Source organism: Asparagus officinalis, chromosome 8 (genome assembly GCF_001876935.1).
Source record: "Asparagus officinalis chromosome 8, Aspof.V1, whole genome shotgun sequence".
In the NCBI taxonomy this organism is placed as follows: Eukaryota; Viridiplantae; Streptophyta; class Magnoliopsida; order Asparagales; family Asparagaceae; genus Asparagus; species Asparagus officinalis.
The window spans coordinates 129,919,767-129,930,869 of record NC_033801.1 but is presented as its reverse complement, the minus strand read 5'-3'; the positions used below and the strand labels follow the sequence as shown (position 1 = coordinate 129,930,869).

Genomic DNA, 11,103 nt, shown 5'->3' with positions numbered 1-11,103 from the left:
TCTTTTTCAATGAATATATTATCCTTGGTGATCACAAATTTATTAGACTTTTTTTACAATCCTATATCCAGCTCTAAGGAGAAGAGATTCATTGATCAAGTTGCGGTGGAGAGAAGGAACATGATGAATGCCTTGCAGATTCAGAGCTTTCCCAGAGGTCATGGTGAGCTCTATACATCCACTTCCCATTATTTGTTTAGTGGAGTCATCTGCTAGGCTTATGTTTCCTCCACATGATTCCTGGTAAGTAGAAAACCAAGAGTGATCATTGCAAACATGAATATTAGCTCCGGATCCAAGTACTAATCAGTGAAAGAAGCGAGAGAATTAACAAGATAAGATGAAGATGCTAACCTGAAGGAAGTTGGATTCTCTTCAATCATATTAACTTTGGTGGATCCATTTCCTTTAGAAGCAGGTTTGGTCGGTTTCTTCTTCCGAAAGAAACAATTAGGAGCCAGGTGGTTGGTTCTACTACAGACATGGTAGAATTTCCATCAGACTTATGACCAGAAGAGTTGGGATTGGATTTAGAAGAAGATTTGTTGAAGGATTGCTGGTTTTTCTTGAATTTCTTCCCTTTGGGTTTAAAATTCTTAGGTTTAGGCTTATCCTCTACTAAGTTGACTTTAGCTTTTACTTCGGACTTGGGTTTGGAATTTTACCTATGCTGGTCTTTAATACGAATAGCCTTGATGACTTCAGTTAAGGTTAGATCTCCTTGCTTGTGTCGGAGATTTCCAGCAAATCTAGACCATGATGGAGGGAGTTTATCAATCAGACAGGAAACTTTATAGTCATCAGTAAATGTGTTTCCTTTTGGTTGGAGGTGACGGAGGAAATATTGGAATTCATGAATTTGTTCATTAATGGGTTTGTCATCAATCATCATGAACTTATTGAAAGAGGAGGAGGTGAAACGCAGAATTCCGGCATCATCATAGCCGTATTATGCTTCAAGAGCATTCCATAGGTCTTTAGCATTTTTGAACTCATAATATATGTCATAGAGGTTGTCCGCAAGTGCACTAAGAATCCTATAACAACAATGATAGTTGATTTCTTCTGGTTTCATAGAGCTAGAAAAGGAGCTAGCACCAGAACCAAAAGTGGAAGGAGAGGGTTCAGGTTGGGGACCATAAACAAGAGAGTTAGAGGGATGAGATTCACTAGATGAAGAATCAGGAGTTTCCATGGCAGATAGAAGACCTAAGGTGGTGAGCTAGTATCTCATCTGATTAGCCCACCGTTTATAGTTAATACCGATGAACTTCTCAGGTTTGACACTTTTGGAATGATCAGAGTTAGCCATAAGTCCAATTAAAAGTTTATTGGTCTAGGTATTAGAGATCTGAATGCGATAAATATTTTGTCAATAATACTGGACCATCTAATTAGGCGTATGAGTTTGATCAACAAATTGAACAGGAGATTCTAATACAATAAACAAATTGGACAATAATCCCTTTTCAATTAACAATTAATTAAAAAAGAAATAATGAAAGCAATATTTAATTTTCTGTGAACAGAATTTTTTTTAATGAACAGTTAAATAAATTTATTTCGTGAACAGTAATTTTTCTCCAACAGAAACTAATAAATAAACAAATGAGCAATTGCATTAATTATTTGGATGAATAGTAATAACAAACGAACAATATAGATTTTTCTCTCGGATGAACAGTAATGATCAATAACCGAAACTTTTTTTAAAAATTAAATTTAATAAACAGCAACTAATTTAAATTATTAGTTAACAAACAAACAACAAGAAAGTAAACAATCTGCAGCAAATTAATTTTTTTAATGAACAGTAGCAGAGGTTTTTTTAATTAACAAGTATTAGGCAACAAATAAAAGCAATTAATTTAAATCAAAATATTTCGGATTTGGGTTAACAGCAATATAATAACTCAATCTTCTAGATTGCTGTCAAAAATTAAGAATATTAGTATAAATCCGAAAATAAAAGAGTTAGAAAATCATGCATGAATGGGAGCAGTCGTGATTCCACTGCCCTAGAAGATTGAGGACCTGCCTATCGCCCTGGCGCAATCGATCTTCTCTCCCCTAGCGGTAAAAACCCCCGGTTCGGCCAGCCTCTGTACTCGGAAGAGAGTCGCAGAGCTTCTGCTCAGATGAAGAACGTTGCCCAAAAGAAAAAATAGTAACACAATAGTCGAATTTTTTTGGAGAAAGCTCGGTTTTTAGGAGGCAGAAGAATTGCTTGGTGCTGTGTTTACTGAACTACATCCCATCTGAATTTATAGGGTTTACAAACCCATAGGATCTACGCGCATGTTCTCCTCAATCGCGTAACCCCCGTACGATCTCCGCAGCCGTTACATTGCCAAGTCAAAACAGTGTAAAATATGCAAAAACAAAAGCTTGAAAAGCAAAACCGCGTGTGTGTGCGGGGCGTGGCGAACCAAAGTGGGATCACAAAACCCAAAACACTATTCAAAGCCCAATAAGAGGTGAACCAATATAAACCACTTGAACTTCATATCAACTTCCAATGTGGGACTATTCACTATTCATTCACAAAGGCAAAATTGCATTTTCATGAACAATACATCCAACAATTAATGGATCTGTGTGAGCTACTGCAACTCGAGCTGCAGAAAAATCAATCTAGTCCTAGTAGCCCAGGGTCGTTACCAGTCAATTCTGGGGCAGGCTTCAATGCCCAGGGTCGTTACCCCCACTTCAATTGTAGCTGTCTTTTCCCTCAAAAAAAAGTCAAGGTCCAGAGATCCAATCAAAAACCAAAGTTCTTCAAATTAAGTTCAAGGATAAGAAGTTTGGATAAATTTTACCAAGTCTTAAGATAGTACAGACTTTTCATGTGTCGTTGTAGGCTAGTCATGTGATACTCCTTGTTTCACTTTGCGGTCAAATTAAGGGGTGCAGAATCCATCCACCACACAATCAGAAAGCAAAACCCCTGTCACATGGATCGCATTTACTGAGCTGATTCTGTTCATGAAATAAAACACATTTATCGCCATCTAGAAACCTAAACTGCCTACTGATATCTAAAGTTTACCTATGATCCATCCAATTAATTACTTTCGTCTTTCAACAACTGCTAACTGCATATTTAACTTTGTAGGGTCGGGTTTCTGTGACCTGACAGCTTTGTCGTCACCTCCTTGCCATTCAAAAACACCCGTGGGCTCAATTTCTGATTGAATTTTTCCCAGCACCATTGCAGCTATGCTAACAAAGTTTCTCATTCCTCTCCTTCTTATACAACTCGTAGCTTCATCCAAGAATGATTTCATCTTCAATGGATTTAGTGCAACAAACTTGAGCCTCAATGGAGTAGCAGAGATCACCTCTGATGGCCTCGTGCAGCTAACCAATGACACCAAGAGTGCTGTAGGCCGCGCCTTTTATCCCTTTCTACTTCCTTTCAAGAATTCAAAAGCTAAGTCTGCCTCATTCTCAACAACTTTTGTATTTGCAATAGTTCCACAATACAAAGACATCAGTGGCCATGGGATGGTTTTTGCCATTTCTCCTACCAAGCAGCCTTTAGGTTCAGCCTCGGGCCCTTTCTTTGGCCTTTTCAATGATTCAAACAGTGGAAAGGAAACCAATCATATTGTAGCCATTGAGTTCGATACCTCTAGGGCTGCGGCCCTTGGAGATATCGATGCTAACCATGTCGGTATTGATATTAATGGAGTCCGCTCACTTAATGCATCTTCCCCTTGGAGATATCGATGCTAACCATGTCGGTATTGATATTAATGGAGTCCGCTCACTTAATGCATCTTCAGTGGCCTATTTTGACAAGGAGAATAAGCGGTATTGATATTAATGGAGTCCGCTCACTTAATGCATCTTCAGTGGCCTATTTTGACAAGGAGAATAAGTCTAAAAAATTAGATCTGATTAGTGGAAATCCAATGCAAGTTTGGGTAGATTATGGTGCAAAGGATATGAAGCTTGATGTTAGAATAACTCCAATTGGTTTATCTAAACCAAAAATACCTCTGGTGTCATCGAAGGTTGATCTCTCCTCCATTTACTTGGATGATATGTATGTGGGTTTCTCTGCATCAACAGAAGATGGCACCGCATTTCATTATGTACTTGGATGGAGCTTTAGTTTGGATGGGAATGCCCAAGATCTTGATATATCAAAGCTCCCATCAGTTCCTCCTCGTCAAGATACAACACAAAAGGGGCCAAACATTTTAACAGTTGTGTTGCCTTTAGTTGCAGTAATCCTCTTGCTCATCACCATTGCTGTCAGCATTGTTATAGTGAGGAGGAGGAAGAAATTTGCAGAACTTCTTGAAGACTGGGAACTCGAGTATGGACCTCACCGATTTACATACAAGGATTTGTTCAAGGCAACCAAAGGTTTCAAGGAAGAAAACCTTCTTGGTGTCGGAGGTTTTGGTAGAGTTTATAAAGGCATTCTTCCTTCATCCAAGCTAGAAATAGCCGTGAAGAAAATCTCTCATGAATCGCAACAAGGTATGAAGGAATTTGTTGCAGAGATAGTGAGCATGGGAAGGCTAAGACATCGTAACTTAGTTCAGCTCCTTGGCTATTGTCGGCGTAAAGGAGAGCTCCTCTTGGTTTATGAGTTCATGCCTAATGGAAGCCTCGATAAATTCCTATTTGGAGGAAAGAAGGAAACGCTTGGTTGGAGCCAGAGATTTCAGATAATCAAAGGAGTAGCTTCTGGCCTTCTTTATCTTCATGAAGGGTGGGAACAGGTGGTAATTCACAGAGACATCAAAGCTGCAAATGTGCTTCTGGATCATGACTTGAATGGAAAACTGGGGGATTTTGGCCTAGCGAAGCTCTATGATCACGGGAGTAATCCTCAAACAACTCATATTGTAGGGACATTGGGTTATCTTGCACCGGAGCTTAGTAAAACCGGTAAGGCTACTATTAAGACTGATGCCTTTGCATATGGGGCATTTCTACTTGAAGTGGCTTGTGGAAGGAGGCCAATGGTTATGCGTGGAACAATGCCAAATTTAGTTGATTGGGTTCTAGAACTTTGGAAGAAAGGAATGATCCTAGAAGCAAGTGATCCAGATTTAGAAAGTGATTATGTAGTTCTAGAACTTTGGAAGAAAGGAATGATCCTAGAAGCAAGTGATCCAGATTTAGAAAGTGATTATGTACTGAAGGAGATGGAGTTGGTGCTGAAATTGGGATTATTTTGTTCCCATCCTGACCCTGAGGCAAGGCCAACTATGAGACAAGTGATGCAGTTTTTAGAAGGTGATGCTCCCCTGCCAGTTATGCCTCTGGATTATCTAGCTGCTTCATCCTCAGCGTATGATGGATTTTTTGATGATTTCATCATGTCATATCCATCAATATCGAGCCATACAGTCTCAGGAAGCTCGTCATCACAAGTCTTTCTACAATAATGTAACTAGTGTTTCCAGTCTATGTTCCTATCCTTTATCTACGCAAGAGTACGATAATGTTTGCGCTATGTGCAAGTATTGAGAAATTTTATCAGCAGCATGCCTAGGAAAGCAGGGAAACAGTTTGTGAAAAGCTTATACCACTTAACAATAGAAAAAGATATATGTTCTAATTATAGAGATTGCACATAGTTGAGAACTCAAATGACTTTCTCAAGAACACAGGCTACACAGTGTTAGCATACATTGGGGGAAGTATCACTAGTATTAACGCAAACAAGCGGCATTTTCAATCAAAAGATGATTGTAAACTTATAAATTTATTGTTTCAACTTAAATTTTACATTCAGAAATCTACGAACTGACAAGGCCCTAAACTGACTCAAAAGTACTGTGTTAAGACTTGCTTTTTACACTCACCTCCTGCAAATTTAATGCCCTTCACATGAAATAGCCATTTTCTTTATGCTTCAACCTTGAAATTTCCGGCAAACGAAGTGTCATCATGGCTATCTTCCTCCTCTTTGATGTCATCATCCTCCTCTGCATCTTGACCAGCTCGTTGGATCACCTCATCATCAAGGCCTGACAATGTGCATGTAACTTAGTCAACACTCTGCATGAAAACTGTCAAAACCTAAAACCTCAAGATAGAAGGGAGACATAATACCCAAGATAAAGGTCTCAACACCCTCATCATATTGTGAAGCTACTCCATTAGTTGCAGGTGGGTCAAGTACCATCCAACTGGAGCCTTCATCTGCTGAGAACATCTCGTTTTTCTCCACAGTCCAGTCATCGACAATGTCAATGTTGTCAACAGAGATAGGATCAAATGGTTTGCTCTTCAATAGTTGCCTGTCAGATACAATGATAAGGGTATAATTTTGAGTTCCGTGATCAATATAATATTTTGAAATTAAGCAACTTGCTTACCTTTGTTGCAACCGCAAGTTATAGCGCACAAATATGAGGTCACTGAGGCGTTGATGTTCCATACAGTTCATCCTTTGGTTGTGAATTTGCTCAAAAGGAATGTGATTCCGTCCACAAACCCTTGCACTGCATGCTTGACTAAGAATTCGTATTGCCAAACGTGTCAGATTCGGGCAAGCCCCTCCATAAGTAGACCACCATTCAGCTAAAATAAGTTTCGAACAAAGAAAGTAAATTTTAGAAAAATAGACAAACAAAATGAAGAACATCAATATTCATCTACCTAAATATTACCAGGAAGCAAAGTATGCCTTGCCCTGACAGCCATCTTTCTTCCAAAATCCCCAGCTGCACTCTTATACAAGTGCAATTCCTTTTGTATTTTATCTTGGATTTTTACCTCCGGGACTAATCTTTCAATACAATCAAGCATTCCTGATGAGATTTCATTAGACACTTCTCCTTGGATGCTGTAGAAAAACCGAGGATTAAGAAAGAAAGCTGCTGAATGTAGAGGACGCGGCAATTGTCTATCCCATCTCCAATCAATAATTTCCCAGTAAGGTGTGTAGTCTTGCTTCTTCACTAGTTCTTTCTTTATCGCTTCTTTCACTTGAGTCATGCCCACATGAATGTAGCCCATTGCCGGCCTACTACTACTATCAACTAACTTCAGAACTTGTACCAGTGGTTCTGTAATTCTTACAATTGCAGCACAGGAAGGCCAAAATAATAAACTATTAATAAGGTTAGTAATCGCAATCCCTAATGGCTTCTTAGAATATGGGCATTCCATCCACTCCTCTGAAGCAACCATGGCTCTCAACTCTTCTTTCAAGCTAATCATGCTCTTCAGTGTGAGAAAGTTCATTGCTGATCGAGCCTCACAAGGAAGTAACAAATCTCTCCCATTTGTGTACTTCTTCATCATATTCAAAACTACCCCATGGTTGTAAATAAAAGAGGTAATAGATTTTGCATTTTCAATAACTTCAGCTATTGCCTCCAGCTTTCCAATATCCTCCAACATACCATCTATACACTGAGAAGCACATGGTGTCCAAAACAAAGTTGAAAAGGCATCACTCAGCCTTTTCCCTGCAATGACATGACTCTCGGTGTTGTTGGTAATTACTTGAACAACATTTTTCACTCCGACTTCTTCAACCACATGCTTAAGCAACTCATAGAGTGTATCAGCTGAATTAACAATATGAGATGCATCAACCGATTTCAAAAACATTGTCCCTTCAGGACAATACACCAGAAAATTTATCAAAGTCTTTCCATTATCCGTGGTCCATTCATCAGCCAATATAGAACACCCTGTCCTACTCCATGTAGCTCTATACCTTTCCAATGTGCCATTCACCTCCTCAATCATTCTCTTCAAGAAATAGCCATTGGCATCATGATACGAAGGCTTCTGAAGTCCTCCAACTGCTGCAATAGCATCAATCATCGGTTGAAAATACTTCGAATTCAATATATCTAAAGGTGCTCCACTCTCATACAAACACCTGAAAATTGCCATATAGGCTTGATCCTTATCTACCGGCACCCCAGAATAAGACTTACCGAAATTAGCATCAAACCCACATGGAGAGAGGAGTTGAGCAGAAGGAAGAGCCAAAGGAGGAGGAGAATGCCTTTTCCTCTTCCTCCCTCTCTCGGGGGGTTTAACCAAAGCATCCTCTTTCACCTCAGCCTGAACTGTGTCAAACACATCATATACTTGGAGTTGACCCAACTGACCATCGACTTCACCTGAGTCCAGTTGATTTGGATTGAGCCTCCTGACTTCTTCAACTAGCTTCATTTTTCTCTTCTTTCTGACTGCAGATCCATCTAAGCTCTGCTGCATTGCTTGTTGGACCTCAATTGGGACCTTCGGGCAGCAAGAGGCGTTTCCTTTGTGGCGAGCGAGGTGTTCTTTGATGCGATGAATGCCTCCGCCCAGGAATTTCTTCTGACAGTACATGCATTTGAGCATGGTCCGGCCACCAGCACGGATCATGAGGCAGTGTTTCCATGCTGGGTCATGCTTTTGAGTACCAATTGGAAGTACAATCTCCGATGATGACGCCATTGGCGATTCAAATATCTGCTAGATTGTGTAGGTCCTACAGGGGAGAGGCGGGTGTTAAGGGTTTAGCACACAAATTGCGTTCAGATTCTCAATACAGACAAATGGATGCCTAAAAAAAATAAAGGGATATGAAAATGTTCATAACTATATGCAAACTACATATACGTGTTGCAAGCAGATAATGCAAGGGACTCAGCGATATTTTGAGAGTGAAAGATTTCTCTGTACAGAAAAAAAAATATCATCACTTTGAAGTTATCACAACAAATATCATAGATTCTCAACATGTATTCACTAACAAAGTTATGTGAAGAAAATAAATAAATGTATTCACTGACGGAGTACTTAAATTTAGAATTTCAAAATTGCGTGTGAAATATGCTTTCCGCCTCCATTTCGAAGAAAAAAAACTTAACTACCAATTAGAAAAACAAACTAATATTTAACATCCATTATTGTAACGTTCATCCTTATCCCTTGAGTCAAAGTCATACGTTTTCTTTTCCTTTCATACTTTCTGGAAACATATATATATTCTTTTTAAATATACGAATAAAAAAAATACGAATTTTTAAATTGCATAAATATCTTCTGTTTGAAGTTAAAACTCATCGAGATAACCTAAATATATGCATGCTTACAAAAATTTGGCCACAAGGCATTTATTCGTTTATAGTATTATATATGGATGACCGTAACTACTCCACTTCAAACAAAAGTTCCAACTCGGGAAAAATTGCAAAATAGACCGTTTTTGCTAATTATTTAGCAAAATAGACCGTTTTGCTAAATAATTAGCAAAATAGACATCTTTTTGGCCAACATGCCAAAAAGAGATCTATTTTACAAAACAGCTCAGAAAACATACGGGACTAGTAGTCCCGTATGTTCTAATCACGGATTAATGAAATTTTCTACTCAGAAAACATACGGGACTACTAGTCCCGTATGTTTTCTGAGACTAATCCGTGATTAGTTAGCTCTAAACATACATGACTAGTAGTCCCACATGTTTTCTGAGCCTTGTTTTTCAAAACCGACCTCTTTTTTCAAAAGAGGTCTATTTTGCTAATTATTTTTCAAAGTGGTTTATTTCACTATATATTTCATAAAAATGGTCTATTTTGCAAATTTTCCCTTCCAACTTCCAATTGACGAAATAAAGCTGGTTGGTTGAAGCTTTCCTATTTCTAATCAAAACCAGAATCTTATATAAAATAGAATGGTTAAAAGCTCAATTGGTTGAAGCTTTCCTATTTCTAATCAAAACCAGAATCTTATATAAAATAGAATGGTTAAAAGCTCAATTTAACTATTTACAGACCCGAACCCGACCCGTTTTCAGTTACTTGAACTCAAAATAAGGAAGCGAACTTTACCCGGTTTTTTCCCCCAGAAACGCGACGCGTCTCCCCCCACCCTCCTCTGATTTTTTTCCCCCGAAACCAAAAAAAAAAATGCGGTTCGGTTTAGTATTTATAGATAGGGCGAGGATCGAGGGGTCTGACCGGCTAAACCGGTGAGCTAGAGGACCAGATTCACTGGACGAGGACCCAGCCAACTGGCTATAGCCGGTCAACTTGGGGGTTGGACCGGTTCTGTGGATGGAGGACCGGGGGAAGCGGTTGCCGTCCGCTCCGGCTCAGATCGGCCGCCGGTTCCCTCTTTCGTCAACCCTTCGATCGATTACGAAAGTTTTATTTTTTAAAATTCCCTTCGCGTTTTTCCTTGTTTTGAGGTCGATTTGGCTCGATTGAGGGAAATTATTCGAGCAGCGGTCGAGAGCGCCGATCACAGGTTAAATTTCTCTCCCTTTTGTTGGATTTTTTCGGCTGTTGAATTTCTCGTTTGATTGAGTGGAGTGCGTGATGAAACCCTAGAAAATCCAACAAAAAACGTTAAATTTCTCGTTTGATTGGTTTATTTATGCTTCTTGAACTGGATTCGGCTGTTGAATTAGGGTTTGGTTGAGTGGAGTGCGTGATGAAACCCTAGAATTTCGCTCCTTTTCCGGCTACATATTTGAAATTAAGTAGAAAATCGACTGGGAACTCGGGGCATGCCTCGTGATTTTTGTTGGTAATAGAAATTTATCAAAGTGATTACAGATGTTTACACAAATTTTCATCTCACGTGTTGTTCATAGACTGCTAAACGATATGCTTTCAATTAAATTAGAGAGGGACATTGTATGGGCTCGCATTGCTTACATTTGAACAGTAGGGTTGAGAGGGAAATGATGTTAAATGGAAAAATGGTGAACAATCATCGGAGAACAATCATCGGGCAGACTGCCAAGATTTCATACCTTTTCTTCCTCCTGTTTTAGCTTTTATGATCTACTGGTCTGCGTAAAATGATGTTTCTCGTTAAATCTTCTATCGCGTATATCATTTTGTCTATTGCGAAATTGACCTATGGCCGTCTATGAAGCACGGACACGGCGACACAGACACGACACGGACACGGCAAAACCCAAAAAAAAATAGGACACGGCAACACGGCTTGATTTTTTTAATATTATTATTATATATAGATAAATTTATAAAATTCAAACATCAAACTAGTATATTGCATCACTAACAAATATATTGCTACATTTTATTTTCCTTCTTTACAGGTTACAAATGGCGAATCAAGTTTCAAGTTTCAACTAGCTCAAATAGC

At 39.0% G+C, this 11,103-nt stretch overlaps 2 protein-coding genes across 2 annotated transcripts; one reads left to right on the top strand and one right to left on the bottom strand.

Moving 5' to 3' along the window:
• On the top strand, window positions 2,978-5,557 carry LOC109822355 (L-type lectin-domain containing receptor kinase IV.2-like). The gene is made up of 3 exons (XM_020388542.1): window positions 2,978-3,712; window positions 3,853-5,087; window positions 5,169-5,557. The coding sequence occupies exons 1-3, from the start codon at window positions 3,220-3,222 to the stop codon at window positions 5,409-5,411; spliced, it is 1,971 nt and encodes a 656-aa protein (XP_020244131.1). The 5' UTR covers window positions 2,978-3,219; the 3' UTR covers window positions 5,412-5,557.
• Window positions 5,601-9,879, bottom strand: LOC109822351. The gene is made up of 5 exons (XM_020388539.1): window positions 9,816-9,879; window positions 6,642-8,470; window positions 6,348-6,552; window positions 6,082-6,269; window positions 5,601-5,996 (listed from the first exon to the last, which is right to left on the bottom strand). The coding sequence occupies exons 2-5, from the start codon at window positions 8,434-8,436 to the stop codon at window positions 5,875-5,877; spliced, it is 2,310 nt and encodes a 769-aa protein (XP_020244128.1). The 5' UTR covers window positions 8,437-8,470; window positions 9,816-9,879; the 3' UTR covers window positions 5,601-5,874.

Bases quoted from the DNA above. Each gene is read 5' to 3' on its own strand.
- LOC109822351 (XM_020388539.1), bottom strand. From the start codon at position 8,436: ATGGCGTCATCATCGGAGATTGTACTTCCAATTGGTACTCAAAAGCAT. The intron at 6,553-6,641 runs GTAATATTTAGG...AACTTATTTTAG, and splicing joins AAGGCATACTTTGCTTCCTG to CTGAATGGTGGTCTACTTAT. The intron at 6,270-6,347 runs GTAAGCAAGTTG...TGTATCTGACAG, and splicing joins AACTTGCGGTTGCAACAAAG to GCAACTATTGAAGAGCAAAC.
- LOC109822355 (XM_020388542.1), top strand. From the start codon at position 3,220: ATGCTAACAAAGTTTCTCATTCCTCTCCTTCTTATACAACTCGTAGCT. The intron at 3,713-3,852 runs CTTCCCCTTGGA...CACTTAATGCAT, and splicing joins AGTCCGCTCACTTAATGCAT to CTTCAGTGGCCTATTTTGAC. The intron at 5,088-5,168 runs GTAGTTCTAGAA...GTACTGAAGGAG, and splicing joins CAGATTTAGAAAGTGATTAT to ATGGAGTTGGTGCTGAAATT.